General features: G+C 38.3%; 1 protein-coding gene across 4 annotated transcripts in view; it reads left to right on the top strand.

Annotated features, from left to right (window-relative positions):
• Positions 1-18,035, top strand: part of SERPINI1 (serpin family I member 1) — a 50,768-nt gene that overhangs the window by 18,588 nt on the left and 14,145 nt on the right. For all 4 annotated transcript variants that reach the window (XM_055816935.1, XM_055816936.1, XM_013298145.3 and 1 more), the window contains exons 2-5: positions 8,079-8,346; positions 10,137-10,367; positions 13,017-13,211; positions 14,083-14,287. In XM_055816935.1, the coding sequence (XP_055672910.1) occupies positions 8,097-8,346; positions 10,137-10,367; positions 13,017-13,211; positions 14,083-14,287 (881 nt within the window). In that variant the 5' untranslated portion in view covers positions 8,079-8,096. The remainder of the gene's footprint in view (positions 1-8,078; positions 8,347-10,136; positions 10,368-13,016; positions 13,212-14,082; positions 14,288-18,035) is intronic.

The following is an 18,035-nucleotide window of genomic DNA, read 5'->3' as shown; positions in this document are numbered from 1 at the left end:
TTGAGGAAGCTCAATTAAAACAACTTTGGCTTGCATAATTGCTTCAGCAGGTTAGTGACTCGGCGCCAAGCTCCATGAAAGTTTAAATCCCAAGTGGTTTTAGTGGTAGAAATTGTCAATATGAAAGTTTTCAGTGTACCATTTTCCTTTCAGGTTTTCTTGAAGTTTCTGGTGTTACGGGGTTATTCATAAAATAGAAATAAAGAATCCTGACAGCCATGCCTTGCTATCTGTTGGAGAGCAAGCATTTAGTATAGTCCAAACTTTTAATAGAAGGAGTCTTCTTTGTCTTAGTCACTATATGCTAGAGGTTTAAATACCCAATATTTTATATAGGGTTATTATGCTGCTTTCTAGTGAAATTAACCTCAAGTTTTTCTGCTCCAGAAGGCAATGACTCCATAACTGACAGATGGTGATAAAATCCCATAACTTTATTACTAATGTTTGTGCAGACAAATATGGATGTCATTGCACATATCTGAAACAGATTCAAACAAACTTAATGATTCTAGATGTGTCTGTGGAATCTCTGTCTGACAAGGTCATATGCTCACATAAGCTAAGGATAAACATCTTTTAGGGATAAACATGTTTTTGCAACATGGAAAATGTAAATACCAGCCCTAATATGGAGGAGTTGACTTGCTGGCTAAATTTAACTCATACAGTTAGCATTTATGTACCTGCCTGGTGGCAAGAGGCATGTATAATTTCACGATTGTCACCATTTCCAGTAACCAAAGTATGTTGTAGACACTTACATGTACTGCTTGCACTGTCCACGATAGCTGTAATTTACAACATTTTATGGACTTCTAGTTATTCTCCCTTTTCCTTGGGTATATTCTTCTGGCTGTAAGCAATAATACCTCATGAATTGCATATCTGTTGCTCTGAGAACTGGTACTTTGGTTTACCTCCTGTCAGCTTGAGGCAGGCTCTCCCATATCTCAGCTCCAGTGTAAGCATGCCCTAGTGGGTTGTGTAAGTAGACCCTTTTATAGCACTTGGTAGGATGTAGATTTACCATTTAGATGCTTGATGACAGCGGTTAGCCTTTGCACTGCTGTACCCTTTATAGCTGCCTGTTTTCACTTGTTATGTAAAAGAAATTATTTTTCAGGTGAAGGCAACTCAGGTTACAGCTTTGTTTCGCAGTACACTGTCATTCCCTGTGCTGGAGGGCAGAAGTGGCTGAATGATTGGGAGGAAAAGGACAAAGTAAGAAACTGATGGGAGGAAGTGCCACATTACTTCTGTGGGATTTTCTAGAAGTGAAACCACAGCATTCCAGATGTGAGAATACTTCTGCTCCAGTAATGCTAGCTAGAGATGTAATTTTTGCCTAATCTTGAAATAAAAATCTGAAAGGTTGGATTCCTGGGCAAAGAAAAGACTGAAAATTTATTCTTTTATTCTTCTGCAGTACAAACTGATTGAGTGGATCTGTAAGATTCTTGAGATCTGTGGTAGCAGCCATGTTCCCCTGTTGTGTCAGGGCAGCATGCCCGAGGCAAGTCTAAACCAGTCCAGGAGCTCTTCCTCAGGGCTGCAGGCCTCCTTGGCACATCCTTCAGGGTAGCCATGACAACCACCGCCTGGTCCTGGTGAACAGCTAATGATCCTGCTAACTGCTTAGTGCATCTCCTTGGTTCTGCTGGTGTTCACTGGTTTCTTTTTGGAGGGAGAGCTGTGGTGATTTTCCAAATTGTTATTAGTAGTTCTGCAGTCCCTCTGAGATTGTGTTGTTTGGTATGATTGCCAACAAGAAATCATCTAGAACAAAGGTGCCTGCGACAATTATCATATTTACTAACTGGCAAGGCAGCAATGACTGAATTTCACCAAACTTCTATCTTGTCATAATTAATCTGTCAGAAACGTGAAACAGTGTTGGCTAGATTTGAGGGGAAGGTGGAAACACCCAGCTCCTACCTAGGTAGATAGATGGTGGGGTTTTTTCCCTCTGACCAGCAGGGCTTGCTCCCTAAGTAAAGTCATTTCTTGCTTTATAAAATTGTTCTGCCAGACTTCTGTCAGTTCCTGCAGATGCTCTTCATTACAGGAGAGAATGTAATCAGTTCTGTTAACATGCTTGCTTTTCTTTTATACACTGATCAGAAGGAATCAGCAGTTTTTCTCGTCTGTGCTTCCCACACCTTCGGTGTTTAGCTTGCATGTAGCCAAGAGTAATCTTTAAGGCAACTAATCTTAGTTTAGTCTGTGTGCTGAAGAACTTAGGCAATATATCACAGCTTTATTTTGTAGGTTTTTAAAGCCATAAGTGAGTTGCTTTATAAAACCCACAGTCTGTTACAGTATAAAAGACAAGGAAATTATAACCCCTTTTCAACCTGTCTGGCATGCGTAAGGTACTAGAATTCAACCTTTAATTGAATTTTTGGCACCTTCCTACACTGAGTCCAGTTCTCCTCAAAATTAATGTATGTGAACCCAGTTTGAGTTTGTTGATGTGCTAGCTCTCAAAATATCTTGGCTTACATCGGATGCTTGTCCCTTTTGCATTTTTCTGAAAGCATATGTAATGAACTGAATAGTTCAGGGTTTGTGGGTGTGAGGAGATGATGTTGTTTTACTTCCTCTTAGTCATGCCAGCCTTATGCTTGGGGAAGGGCAAGTGCTATAGTTAATCGGTCCTGTGTTCTAGCCTATGAATGTTTTTCTTCAGACGTTACTAAAACTGGTGTTCCTTCTGCCCAGATAGAGGAGTACATCTGTGCTGGCCACAGGGCCAACAAACAGGCATGCTGCCCTTTCAGCTGGTTGTGACCTGTTGTGGAAGTGTAGTAGGCTGAATTTAAGGACTGATGAAATCCTTACAGAAGATTTCTGAAATTCTGAACTAAAAAGTTGCCAGGAATGGAAGTAGTCATGACCTTAATGCAAGTACCTACTGAACAACATATATCTGGAATATATTTTATTTTATTTTATTTTTTTTGTTACTAAGTAATGTGTGGGGGGAGTGACAGAAAATAAAAACTTAGAAAGAAGAGTGCCTTTCATTTCAGTTGTCTCCAAGAAACTCTTTAAGCCGTGTACAGAACGGTGTCCAAAAGCAAAAGAAGACCCCAGACAAAATAGGCATTTCTCTGTACCCAGAGCAGAAACACCGGAAGAATCATGTAAGAATGTCAGACTGAGTGAACTTGGTGATCCAGTGAAGAAGTGTATGTATGTTAGAGAAACCAATTTACACTGAAGTTGTGGTAGAAGTCACCAAATAACATCTGCGCAGGTAAAGCTGTGCAATAAGGTCTCATCTGGAGGTACAGGTATCTATCAGCTTTTTGAAGCAATAATCCATTGTTTAGTGTTCTGTTTCTGCTTTATCTTTTTTTTTTTTTCCCTGAGTACAGTTGCAAAACTAATACTCTGACAAACCTCTGTAGCAAGTGATGATTTGTGATACACAATAGTTTTTCAGGAAGAGGCTGTTGCAAGGAGAGTGTTTGTTTGCACTGATTCTTTGATTGCCTTGTGGGAGAGTGGTGTTCATGCATGAATTAAGATAAAATAAAACAAAACTTAGATTCTGTCTGAGACTGGCCCTCAAATGTGAAATTGGTATCTTTGATGGTATCACATCTGTGTGATTGAGGATTGAAAGTATTTTTAACAGCTTTTTCTTTCATTCGTATAGGTAGCCAATGAATGCAGTAACATTTGAAACTGGTGGTTCTTGATTTTTAAACTTTGTTCAATGTGGACTTTTCAGCTGATGCAGTATTATTTAACTAGGTTTTGTTGATGCAGACCACCAGTGACAGACTGCCCTGGGGATGACTCTGAGGAGAAATTAAAAAAACTGACTAAAAAGTTTGATGATACTCATGGGAAGTGTTCAACTTCCTGGGCATGCATTACATAATGTTCAGCTTCATTTCTGTCAGTTAAAGAATGTTTGTGAATAGGGTGCAGTCAATTTAAAATGATGTTTTCTGTACTGCTGTGGAAACAAAACACAGTGCCCTCTTACTGAAAAGAGATTCTGAGAACATGCTGCACCGTAGTAAGTGCTCAGCTGTTCATTGCACCAAGACCTGCTGCATGAAAAGGCATGGGGAAGCATAAAACCAAAATTAATATAGCCTAAAGTAAAGCAGAATCAGAGAAGCAGTAACTGTTACAACTAGAATGATAATTAAGAGCTCGATTCCCTGTTGTCAGTAGAACAGCGTATGCTTGTACCAGAAATGCAAGAGTTGAACTGAAGAATTTACCACAGACACATCAGAGTATATGGATAAGATCTGACCATTTTCACATTGGCTGGCAAGGATTCATCAGGTGTCTGTTCTGTTCTACAGCCTTCTCCCCACTGATCATCACCCACAGATCTTCAGTTTGCTCTAAAATATCTTCTCTTGCATCGTGCACTAGTTCATACATTGTGAGAGAGACATATTTTCACAAGTATCTTGAGAGCACTGCCAGCAAGAGATGGTTGCATCCTCTGCCTATACCTGGGTGCTCCTTCCCACTTCCCTGGATGTGTATATTGGGAACTTCACTGTGAATTCTTAGAAAACCTCTCTAGACTAAAAGTGATGTGGAAGGGGCATTCCTAGTGGCAACTTCAGTTCTTCACAGCTTAACCTCTTGCATTGCCATCAACAGGATTTAAACATGTGTTTTAAAACTAAGTGTGTTTGGTACTTTGTAAGAGGATTTCGGTATAAATGTTATTTCTCCCCATCTATGTACTTTATTTTCTGTCCAACTAAATAATTATTATAATTTGATAATTTTGCATGAGGAGCTTTTCCAGAGTCGTCAGGAAGAAAGATGACTTCAATTTGATTATAATTTGGGGGTTTTAGCATTGTCTGGTACCAAGTATTTTATTAGCATTCAAATAGTATAACCTACATGTTAAGCACTCTAATTAAGATGTATAAATTTTCCTCCTCCTTCCCCCTTGCAATTATTTAAGCCTGTCTCACAATAGCACATATGACAGGGATCGGTGATGGAGTGCTGAATAGCTGGCTTTGCGGCTAAAAGGCTGGGGAAATGTCTTTTTTAAAAATGGAAGATTATCTTACATCTGTTGTAACCTTCTCAGGTCTCAAAGTGAGCTCAAACAGTTCTTGATAGAGGGGTGGAGAAAGCTTAGCTATCTGTATAATTGCATCCACATTAAGTGACACTTGTTTGCTTAGATTAGGATGTGAGAGTCCCCAAATTTGCAGGCCAGTTTGAAAGCCATGATGATGCTTTGGGTTCATCCTCAACAAAAGGAAGATAAGTTTTTGCTTATCTATTTTTTGAGTACAGTTTTTGACAGTACTGTAGACCTCCTGCATGACGTAAGTTTATAAGCCTTTCTCTTGCCTTATACAGCTTCTAGGATGAGAGACTAATACCTGGGCTTAGTCTATCACAGTGATGTGCTGCATGAAGTCTTACGTAACACTGGGAGAGAGGCATACTCTGGTGGTTTGGTGGTTTTTTTTTAATAAAGAAATCTAGAATGCCCATGATCACAAAGAAAACTGAGAAGTCCGGTTATTTTCTGTAACAGAAACCACAATATCTTTAAGTCAATAATGAATAAATGGGTAGGTTAAAAAGAAAATTCAATTAACTGCTATTAAGAAAAGCAGTTATTGGGGAAGTTTGTGGTATGTTGATAATGTTTTGGGCAATAAAAAGATTGCAGTGGTCTTCATGAAATAAGTAGCAGTGGTCATGGCTCAGATTGAAGTGTGTTCCATGGGATGGTGTGAAGTGCTGGATAGTTTCATAAGGGTACTGAAATATGTAGCCATCAAGTAATAAGCACAATATGAAGCTGGTGCTTTATGCTTATATGACTGCTGTGGCTTAACCCCGGCCAGAGACTAAGCACCATGCAGCCACTTGCTCACCAACCCCACCACCTCCCCAGTGGGATGGGGAGAGGGTCACAAGAGTAAAAGTTAGAAAAGTCATGGGTTGAGATAAAGACAGTTTAATAGATAAAGCAAGACAAGGAATTCATTCACTACTTTCCACTGGCAGGCAGGTGTTCAGCCATCTCCAGGAAAGCAGGGATCCATCATGAGTAATGGTTACTTGGGAAGACAAACACCATCACTCTGAACGTCTCCCCCCCCTTTCTTCTTCTTTTTACCCCAGCTTACATACTCAGCATGACATTGTGTGGTATGGAATATTTCTTTGGCTAGTTCGGGTCAGCTGTCCTGGCTGTGTCCCCTCCCAATTTCCTGTGCCCTGCCAGCCCTCTCGCTGGCAAGGCTTGAGAAACTGCAAAGTCCTTGACTTTGTTGTTGCTAAGTAAGTTTTATACTAAGAACATCAGTGTGCTATCAACTCTGTTCTCACGCCAAACCCAAAACACAGCATTGCACTAGCTGCTAAGAACATCATTAACTCTATCCCAGCCAAAACCAGGACAATGACTTACTCTGTGCCATTCTTAAATAAACTGGAGCCTTTGACGGATATTTTTGATATCTTGGTAAGAAACAAGAGAAAGATAGATCAGGTGGCCCAGAGAGATGAAGTGGCGCCAGCAACAGAGGAAGGCTTTTTAGAAATTGAGAAAAGGGGCATATTTCTTAACATATATGGAACCAATCATCAGAAAGGAGGTGTGGAGCAGGGGAGAAGCAAGGCTTTACCTACCATGTCTCACTGAGCCTGTCCATTTCTCCTGCAGTGTGTGTTATTGCTGCACCAGTTCATCTATTTAATTTTCTCAGTGCAAAAATAAACAAAAGGCTGCTCTGTGGCTGGGGGACAGAAAGAATCTTAACTAGTCACTGCATCAGTTTCTGCCAAGGCACGTATGTGTGCCCTGTTGCTTTTCATATTTTCTCAGCTATAAAATGTGAGTAATAAGATTTAAATTATGTATCATTCAGTGCTGTGCAAGTTAATTAGATAATGCTACATAGTCCTTTGAAGAAGAAATGCATAACACTAGTATTGTATAAAGCTTACTAAGGGTCTGTGTGTCAGGTATGTAGGAACCCATAGTAACTGCAGACACAGGAGAGCTGGGAAGCAGAAGACAGAGGCACTTGGGCCAGCTGCATGCAAATTAACTTCAGTTGAGCAACAGAATAGCATATTCACACAGATTTGTCCCATGCACGCAAACCCTGCAGACTGGCACAACAATATGTAAACACTTGTGGACTAAAGCTTTTAGTCTTGTACAAACTTGCTGCTTCAGGAATCTTTGCTTTGTTCTATGTTGGAGATATCCTAAGTGGCAAAAAGAAGGCATTGAAATGCAAGCCCTGTTGGCCTGATAGTTCTGTCCTAAAACGCACTTGGCAGTAAGCGGGTTAGATGCTAAGGTAGCATGATGTTTAAAGGCAAAAATGGAAAGATGGAGACATACATACACTGCCCCAGGAGCTGGAATTGTAGTATCAGTAGTTGTGTGATGAGCTAAGTGGCGATAGAGTGAGAACTGTTGCTATCGGCTGATTTGTTTTTCTTTCAAATAATTTTTGGCTGCTTGCCATGTGTTTTGCAACTGAGCAACATCATGATACATTTCGTTTGTCACCAGTGTCAGCAAGCTCTCTTATATTGCTTGAAACAATTTTACCAGTTTGAGGCGTAGAGTGAGTTAGATGATTAAGTTGCATGTCCTGGAAGGTCAAAGGAAAGAAATGTGGATCTGTAAATCTCCTTGGTGGAAAAAGCACAGAAACACGTACCAATTCCAGACCAGCATTGCCTAACAATGACAACAGCAAAATTAAAAAGTGAAAGTAGGAAGGCTGTCGCTGTATCTCCAAGGTCATTTTCTATACAAGTTGGTTTTTTTATTAATCTATGGCTGAAAGATTTTAAATATATATAGTTACATAAAGAACTAGGTTATTTTTTTTCAAAATAGATTGTTACTTCAGTTTGAGCCGTATATGTGTTAGCGTCTCCTCCAAATAACTGAATTGTGCATTGACGTCTAACTAGGTTTTTTTTCCACACAGATTTAAGGCTAAAGTTTACTATTCTTTTTTCTCTTAAGTTGAATCTTCTGTTACTTAAACAAGGTTAACTTACTTTCTCTAAAATTTATCTTGCAGATCTTAGAATCTGAAGACATGTATTTCCTTGGACTCTTGTGTTTACTTGTTACACAAAGCAAAGCCTTCAAGACAAATTTTCCTGATGAAACCATTGCTGAGCTTTCTGTGAATGTTTACAATCAGTTGCGAGCCTCAAGAGAAGATGAGAATATTCTTTTCTCTCCTCTGAGCATTGCAATAGCCATGGGAATGGTAGAGCTTGGAGCCCATGGAACCACTTTGAAAGAAATTCGACATTCCTTGGGTTTTGACAGCTTAAAAAATGGTAAGGCCTTTTAATCATGTTTTACTATGATGCTTTTTGTCTTAAAGATGCCTGAACAGCGATGGAGGTGGCCCGGTCATGTCTATGGGTTATTAATCAGTAGGCTTCTTGGCATCCTGTTTGATGGCCTGAGCATGCTGAAGCATGCTTCAGTGGGTTCTGCATAAGCTGAGAGGTGCTAACATACAACCCTGGCTTGGGCACCTGAATCTTAAGTGATTGCAGTTAACTGTTGATCTTGATATCTGTCTGCAAAATAAGCTTGCCTTTGCCTCTAGAATTATAAGGAGATTTTTAGGAACATCCTTTTTAGGGATTATAATGAAACCTGAAGAGGAAAGCAGTAGTTTTACAAATATTGCTTATAAGAAGGTATGAATATCTTAGTAATTTAACTGGAAATGTCTCTTACTTTGACATAACTTGTTTGGTTCTTGTAGGTAGAACCTGTAGGTTCTTTGTCCTAATTCTGTCACTCATGTTCTGTCTGCATTGTGTAGTGTCTCATACAGATATAAAAACTGGTTTAGGAAATATAAGTATCTTGGCTGTTTCAGCACAATAAGCCACGTGTTCCCTTCAGCCTTTCTGAGAAACGGGATGAATTTCTTTAGCAGAGACCACTGCTACCTCGCCGTCCTGATTGCAGTATGGGATGAGCTAAGTCATGCATCTGGATGTGGTGCTGTGCTGTGGAGTGCAAGCACACTGTTAGTGCAGGCAGCTGTAATATGACTGCAAATGGAGGGGATGAGTCAATGGCAAAAAAATCACTTGAGGCAATTTCTACGAATTTTGATATCAAAGTAATTGGTTTAAAACCTGAATGAAATTGCTCATTCATACAGCGTCCTGGACTTTTAAGAAGGAACTTCTGAATATGTGTTTTAAGATGTGTTTAGCAGTACCACTGCACAGATGATGCCTCTCTGTGGAGACTACAGCACATATTTGGTTTGATAGTTTGTCCCAAAAACTTTGATAAATTATCCCTTACCTATAACTGAAGACGTTATGCAGTTGGTTTGAGCTAGGCCATTCACTATTCTTGCATGTGAGTGGTATTCAGTGAAAGTACCTAAATGATTTTCAGCTTGGAATATATGTTTGCATGCAATTTTTAAAATTTTTTTTTGGGGGGGGCGGGGTTGTGTGTGTGTGTGTTTTGTTTTGTTTTAAATCAGGAATTTCAACTTCAGGTAGACACAACAGTATAAGCTTCGTATCTTAAAGCAGACTACTTTAATCCTACTCGGGATTCCTCATTACTCAAGCAAATGATTCTGTACTACCCCATGCAGGATCCTGGGAACTTCTAGACCTGTTTTTTGCAGATAAGTCCTTAGTTCCAAAACTTGAGGTTAAACAACTGGCTTTTAGGATGTAACGAAAATTCTGTTAAGAATTTGTGGTAGCAAGACATACAAGTGTGACTTGTAGGTTTAATATGTTATTCTTTTGGTGTTGAAAGGTCTAACATTGATAGTTTTGTCTGTGATGGGATCAGAATGTCTCATTAATTATGTAATTATAGGTAGTAGATAAAATAAGCTCTACATAATACGTTCTGCCTTGTAGATTGTTCTTTCAGATCTGAAGGTATGTGTAGGTTTAGAAACAAGTTTTTTTAAATAAACAACCCTACTTTTTGTTGGTTTGTTTTTGTTTTTTTATTTTTGCCTTTTGGTGTTTGTTTTTTTTTCCACAAAATATCTCTGTGAATTTCCAGCAGAAAAAAACAAGGAATAATTTTCTTTTCTGAAACACTGAAGCTGTTTTTCTTTTCTCAGGTGAAGAGTTTACCTTCTTGAAGGACCTTTCTGATATGGCAACTTCTGAAGAAAGTCATTATGTTCTGAATATTGCTAACTCTCTCTACATACAGAATGGATTTCATATCAGTGACAAATTTCTGCAGTTGGTGAAAAAATACTTTAGAGCTGAAGTAGAGAATGTAGATTTCAGCCAAAGTGCAGCTGTAGCTACCCACATCAATAAGTGGGTGGAGAATCATACAAATAGTAAGTCCACATGATTCTTTTATGTACTTCCTGCAGTAAGTGTTTGTTTCCAAAGTTATACAGCATTGTTGAATTGTTGCCTTGGATTTTATCTGTTCCATTTGAGACTAAAGTACCTCCTCCCACAGAAAGAATTCTAATATCAGCTCTTTCTGAATCTTTTTTTTCCTGTGCAGGAATTATCTAGTTTAAGTAATGTTATCCATTGCTAATCATATACTAGTATCTGAATATCATTTCCCCCTATCATGCTATATTAAAGTACCTGTAACATTTATTGAAGGAGAATGTTTTAACAGTAGGCATTTTAATAGTATTTTAATACTGATTTTGGTATTAAATTACAAAAACAAAAGATAAGTACTCTTGCTAACTGCAGAAGAGTTGTCTGCTCAGGGGTTATCAGCCCAAGTTTTGCATGTGTGGACTATCATGAGTTCTCTGAGGAACTGAGAAGTCACTGAGGAATAGGAAAGATAATTTTGAACCACAAAATCAGACCCTGAAATAAAATCTTTTCTAATGTGAGGAAACTAAATAGTATGTTGACAGAGTAGCTTATTTTAGGAAGGCTGTCAACAGAGTTTCACAACAAAAATTTGCAGCAGGGAAGTAAGCACAAAATTACCATTGTAAATATACATAATCTGATCTGCATGATTTAGTGCTTGCTTCGCTTGTGGAATCCCAAAGATGTGACATTTTCTGAATGCATGCAGAGTCTCAAGATACGGTAGTGAAGTTAGTCCCCTGTTGTAGGGATCAAATCATAATCTCATTCTCGTTCATCTGGCACAGTGTGGAGGCTGATATTTTAACAGTAATTCATCAGGGGTCTGGCTCTAACATTGGTTGTACCATTGGAAGGTATCGGAATCCCGTGTAAAGAACTAACACATCACTATGCAGCCTGAGCATTTGAGAAGCCTTAATGCTTTATGGAAATATATGATACCAAAATGGAAAAGCACCTCATGTAATGCTTTTATTCCATTTTGGAAATGATCTGTTTTCTCAAGGGAAAATGGTAGCTATTATATTCATAATAAATTCTGGCCTTTACCTCAAGCTACAGAAACAGAGGGGGTGCAAGCGAAGCAGCAGATTGCGGAATGTTTTCAGAGAAACATGGTGTCTGTCTGAAGGAAAAGTAAAATTCTCTTTCTTTTGGAAAGAACAGCGAGTTCTCCTGCTTAACACCTGCCACATGTGCTAAGTGAGCTCATAACCATTGCCCTGGAAGGAGCTGGTGCAGTGCTAAGAAAGGCAGCTGTGGGTCTCTTAGCATTAGGTTGCGATAGTAACAGTCCCTCAGCCTAGTCTCTGACCACTAGATCTCATTCTCTCCTGCCTGCCAGCTCTGACGGAGGAGGCTCATTTTCTCATTAGGAAAGGGGTACAAGACAGGCAGGCTTCCAATTCCAGCATGTTAAGCGTGATGGGAGGCTCAGAGCAGAAAGCGTTAACTGTCAAAGGTTTCTCTGGCCAGAAAAATTCTTAACGTTACATTAGTGTATTAACAAGATGTGGCTGAAAAATATAAGGGAATATGATGTACCAAATAGAAGTAGAAAAAATGGAAGTATATTCCTTCTTAAATTTTCCATTTTTTCCAACCATGAAGAGTGAGTGTGACAGTATTGGTCACATCTCATTTCTGAGAACGTTCTAGATGAAATGAAGTACAAACAGCAACCCAGCAGAAATACTGCCCTATGACACACAAGTTTCACACCAGTTAGTCAGTGTCATATGCTTCAGAAAGCAGAATTAATTTATATTTTAAGTTGTGGATTAAGAAGTAATAATTATAGTGAGGAATATGTTTATTTTAGCACCTTGTATTGCAATGTCAGTTAAAAATAGAAGTTAGCAAGAAAGCTATCTGAAGTAGGCTGTAATTCTTCAGGAATAGTGACAAATCTGGTTAGTGCACCAAATTTAACAAACTTGAAATTGTTTTGCTGACGAGCAAGCCCTTTAAGATGAGCTAAAGCAGGTAACAGACTGTATTCTGATGTAAATGACTTATTTAGGAGTAGGAGCAAAGCAGCTGCCATGCTCAGCTGACATCTCCCATGAATAGAGCAGATGCTAGATGTTTTTTCTCTTACTTTTCAAGAGCTAATGTCAGTGGAACAAATGCTGTGAATTTATGTGGGGTTTTTAGTATTAGTCCTTATTTTGAAGTCAGTAGGGCATTACTGAAAATGAATGCTTGCTTCAGAATTGGCCCAGGTGAAGTTCCAATGGGTATACTTAGACACTTTAAGCACTCATTTAAGTGCTTCTTTGGATTGGAGCCAAGACAAAAAATTGACCTTAAGACAATAGTGCTGAACTGTTATAGTAACACCCGTATAAACATCCCTGATGTGACCCCTTTTCCACTTGATTTCATTATGGGGTATATTTAAGTGGTGATCAAGAAACAGTTGACTAACATGTACTTGATGGAAGGGTTTACGCACCTACACTGTGCTTTAGGTTTACAAAACACTAGTGGTTTAATTTGAGAATTAATGAAACATCTGAATTGGAAATTACATGTTAGCATAGCTTTTTATTTTCTTGCGTTTTTCAAGCTGTCTTAAGTTTTGATTTAATGCTCAATTTGACATGCAGACTGACAGTTGATTTTCATCTCAGATATGATCAAAGATTTCGTGTCTTCAAGAGATTTTGGTGCTCTAACTCATTTGGCTGTCATCAATGCAATCTACTTTAAAGGCAATTGGAAATCACAGTTCAGACCTGAAAATACAAGAACTTTTTCTTTCACTAAAGATGATGAAAGTGAAGTTCAGATTCCAATGATGTACCAGCAGGGAGAGTTTTACTATGGTGAGTTGGACCTTTAGCAATTTAAAGCCAGTAAGTCTTCCCTTAACAGGTTTGTTGCAGTAACACTCATTTGTACTGTTGTCTGTTCTTTCACCTAGAATTTTAGATGTGATGTTTGCTCAATTAAGGGACTCTGGTTTTGACATCTTTTCGTAATGTGTGTGCTTGTGTATTGTCACTAGGTAACAACATTCATAATGGCCTCTTTCTTGATTACTTTTTAGGTACTTTTGGTGCCATGTGGTGGATTTTGGAATGATTATCCATTTTATCTAACCTCTTTACAATTCTTGAGCTAGTCCTACTTCTCATTAAAGTAGTTTTCTTGTGCTGTGCTAGTTAAAATGAATAATGTTTGCCCGTTACTGTTGTAATAACCTTAGAAAGGTAAAATAAGGGTTCTTTGAACAGCAGAACTAATGATAGTTTTCATCTTCAGCTTGAACTCCCAAGTGGGTTCTACAGTGTCTAGCATTGGAAATATTTTACTCAGTCTCATCACTGAAAAATTCTCTCTCCTGAATCAAAAAACCTCTGTCCATTTCAATGGAAGTCTTGGTAGCTTTAACAACTTCTGAACTTCCCACTGTCTAGCCAGTGGCAGTTAGTTAATAGGTTCAGAAGTGTGATTATTTATTATAAACTGAGTGATTGCATAAACTTGTTTTCTTTAAGAAAGCAGATGTAAGCTTCAAATCTTGTGATAAAGAAACCAATATAAATTTTGTACAGAATGGAATAAAGAGGGTCACTTTTAGTTCCAGTATCTAGTAAACGCTGCCTAGTATTACCCTTTCACTTTTCCCTTATCTCCAGTGAAGATGAAATTAAATACTTCTAATAGCTTTTCGTTGTTGTTTTTCTTTTGTAGGAGAGTTCAGTGATGGCTCCAATGAAGCAGGCGGTATCTATCAAGTTCTGGAAATACCATATGAGGGAGATGAGATTAGTATGATGATTGTTCTTTCCAGACAGGAAGTTCCACTGGTCACATTGGAACCACTGGTCAAAGCCTCGCTGATTAACGAGTGGGCTAATTCTGTAAAGAAGCAAAAAGTGGAAGTGTATTTGCCAAGGTGAGAATATGCTCCCCTGTCAATAGAAGGGGAAAGACTGCATTCAAATTGATCAGAGTAGCAGAGTAGGTAAAACTTGAACATCTTGATCAAGTCTGCAGTTACATAGCACCCACACAAAGGTTGCTTTGGCAAGAAAGCCTAGGGGGCATGCAGTGCAGGATGATGGCTGAGCAACAGCTGAGCACTGCATTTGCATCCCTTTCATATGTGAGCTGCACAAAAGAGAATTTACTCATCAGGAATATATTCACTCTGAATGGTGTTCAGAGTATTGCAGAACTCATTACAGATACGTTCCGTTTATCATTGGATATGTTCCATTTAGACAGGAGCCATAGAAATATTGCAAGTCTGAATTAACAAAAGCTAAAATGTTTCATTTAGGTCCTAATTAGATTTCTGTGTGCTGCTAATTTAAAAAATTCTAATGGTATGTGTGTCTGTGTAGATACAAATGGTTGAATGTCAAGAGGTAATTCCAGTCAATTTGTGTCTTTTGTCTTTTTTTCTTAGTTGTAACAAGTACTGGTTTCTTTTTCCTTAGAGGAGCAATAGAATAACAAGACATTACTACCAGTATGGATGATACTTCTGTCAGTTCATTTATAGACATAAGTTCTATGTGCTTAGTGGCATATTTACTCACATACACCGCTTAGATATCTTTCCTAAAATTCTGTTTCATCTACCTTAACATATTTTTCATGCTTGCTGTATGCTTGACTTAGTAACAGAGTTGTTTACTACTAAATGTCGCTAATAATGTATAGTTGGATCATGATGTCCTTCGAGTGATTCATAATGTTTTCATTGAAGTGTTTATATAACAACATGGCACAAGTTTGATGTGGATCACTTCTCCTTATTCTACTTTAGTAGCACTGTGCAGTGGGTACATGGCAGCAGAAAAAAATAAACCATAGTAAATCCTTTTAATCATTAAAATAGTTCTTTGGTTTCAGGTGACTTGGAAATTTGAGTTTGTTACATTTCGCATATAAAGAGAAGGGCAAGAATCTGCAGTTTATCAGCTTCCCTTCCAAAGCAAAGGCCACTGTCAGGAAGCTAACTCCAGCTGAGCACAATAAAACAAGGCTAGCCAGGATAAATTAGGCTGAGATGGACTGGTGCTGTCAGCATGCCCTGATTCCAACTTGCGATGGAATTCCACTTCTCTTAAAAGCTGTTAGGCTTGGAGTCAGAGTGGCAAGGGAACAGCAGCATTTTGGGCTATTTTTCTCTGCCCCATAGTAAGAGTTCCTTTCCTTTTTAAGTAGTGTTTCTTCTGAAGAAGCAGGGAGAGCAGCAAAGAGCTGCATTGCAGGTTTTAAACAAACTGAACCTACTATAGGCTATTCCTGTCGTTTTTGTTTGTTTTTCTCTTGGAGCTTCAGGTCCCAGGAGCTTTAATATTAACAATGCACTAAGATGTAGGGGAGGGGCATTTCTCCCAGGCTATTTCTTCTGCAGGCTTGGGCAACACTTACCTAGATATTAATGATAAGTAAAATATGAGGATTCTTCAGTCCCCTAAGCTTTCCTTTTATAACTGAAGCATTTCACAGCCTGTGCATCAGGTGCTGAAGTTGGACGTCTTCTGTTGAATTTCTAGAGCACAAAATCTGCAACAGAAGTGTCTCTCCATTGATCATATAGGGAAGGTATGAAAACTAGCTTCCAAAATTAAGAAGTCTGGGTATCTAAAGTTAAATGCATGAATGTCATTGAAAACATATTAATTACGTTTATAACTTGAATTAAGTTTGTAGAGGTAGTTTGGGGGTTTGTTTGCTTTTAACTAAAAGCAGAAAACGCAGTATTCTCTGTAGTCAGGTTCTCGGGCATGAGTTTGAGGCCTAGGTTTTGTGTGATTGAAAAAGTATCCTTACTTATGCCATCCTTAGGCTAGTTGTCAAGCCTGTCACTCTTACCTAACAGCCTCAAATAACTTAGTGAACACTTGTGAATTCAGGCAAAACAGGTACAACCAGGTGCTGATTACCTTCAGTATTTTCAGATTATAAAAGATAACTATCACAAGCTTGAAATTCTGTATAATATTACTACAGTTTCCTTACAAAAATTCAAAGAATAATTGCATGCTCCCAAGGTGTTGAATTTCCATTAGGGATTCAGAGGTGATCTACAGGATTTTATCAATGCTCTAAATAAACACTTCATAAATATTTTATGCTCTGACTCAGAAAGGCATGTTACGAAATGTGGCCTGCAGGCTCTGTCCACTGAGAAATTGAAAGCAGCAGTGGAATAAAATTAAATTTTTATATCCCAAAAGATGCTATCCAATTATAAAGTGAACATTTTTTAAACTTATACATTTGTAATAGGGTCTGAATGAGTAGCCAAAGCAGAGTTAATCACAACTTTCCAATTTCTGTCTGCATTATCTGTGTGCAAATGAAATTGTGTATTATTCCTCTTAATAGCAAAGGAGAGATTTGTACAGAATTGTTAAATTATACTTTCTCATTTTCATTTTCAAATCGTTGTTTCCAGCTTAACCCGGACTAAAGTGATCAACGTTTTAATCCACTTTTTGCATAGGAGTGAAACAGACCACGAATCTAATTTACAAAGCTGTCTCTCTAACATAATTATTTGAAGAGCATAGGAGGAACTAGTACTTGATAACAGCAGTACAGTCTGCACATCTGCTTTAAAGGATTGGTCCATTATGCCCAGCTCTCTTTAAAGACCTACTTGCTTTTTTTGTACACTTAAAATATGTTTAAAATGCCGTAGATGGTGTTGAAATTATAAGGGTTTTTTAGTAGAAGTATACTTAGCCAACTTCTGCAGCCCATATTTAGCTTTGGATAGAAGGACTTTGACAGAGAAAGAACCATATCCTGCCTTGCTTCACTTGGTCAGAGCATCTGTATGAGGTTTTTTGTTTGTTTTTTTGCTGTTAGTGGAGTATTTTTGTTGCTTGCTTGTTTGTTTGCAGGCTATTAAATCATGCGGGCTAGTTCTAGCACCTCAGGACAACCTTGCTGAAATTCCAGCCGAAATGCTGGAATTGCTATCAGCTGGCAGCTTTGTATTGTAGGCTGCTTGCTAGGTTAAAATAGTGATTCAGATCTGGAGGACCTGTCCTCTAAGCAAGAATATTGTTGATTTTAAGGAATGGAGCCATTCCTTTGTTTGCTTTTTGTTCTGCAGAATTTAATATGTTGGAACCAATCTGAAAAACTGGAATTCCTTGCTTTTGCTCATTCAAAACTCAGAGTAATTTTTGAAATTATAGCCTTTGGGCTGAATCACACTAGGATCTAGTTCACTTCTGTTGTGTAACTGGAAAAGCGTACCCTAATGCTTCTTGATTCTGTGGATCCTGAGCATCTAAGGACTTCACAGAAAATTCAGCATTTCAGAAGGGTTGGGCAGCATCATAAAAGATGAAGCCATCCTTTTTTCTGTCTTGAAAGTCTGTAAAATAGAAGAAAGATGGCCTGATATGGTATGTTAATGCTCTATACAAACCCAAAAAGTTCAGATGCATAACTAAGGAGTCTTTTGATGTCATAAATGCATCAGTTTAATGCTGGTATAAATTTTAAATTTCACGTAAACAACATCGTTCTCAGTCAAACTCTCCAGAGAACTGTTTGTTAGTTTCTAAATCTACTTTTACTTCCTAAGCATCTCATTCTGTTCTTCATTTCATGTGGGAGAGCTCCAAAGATGGGGAAATCAAGGGAAGTATATTTGTTCAGCTATTTGG

The sequence above is a fragment of the Falco peregrinus genome, chromosome 12 (genome assembly GCF_023634155.1).
Source record: "Falco peregrinus isolate bFalPer1 chromosome 12, bFalPer1.pri, whole genome shotgun sequence".
NCBI lineage: Eukaryota > Metazoa > Chordata > Aves > Falconiformes > Falconidae > Falco > Falco peregrinus.
Note: the sequence above shows the minus strand (reverse complement) of the source record. Positions and strands in the feature narration are given on the sequence as shown.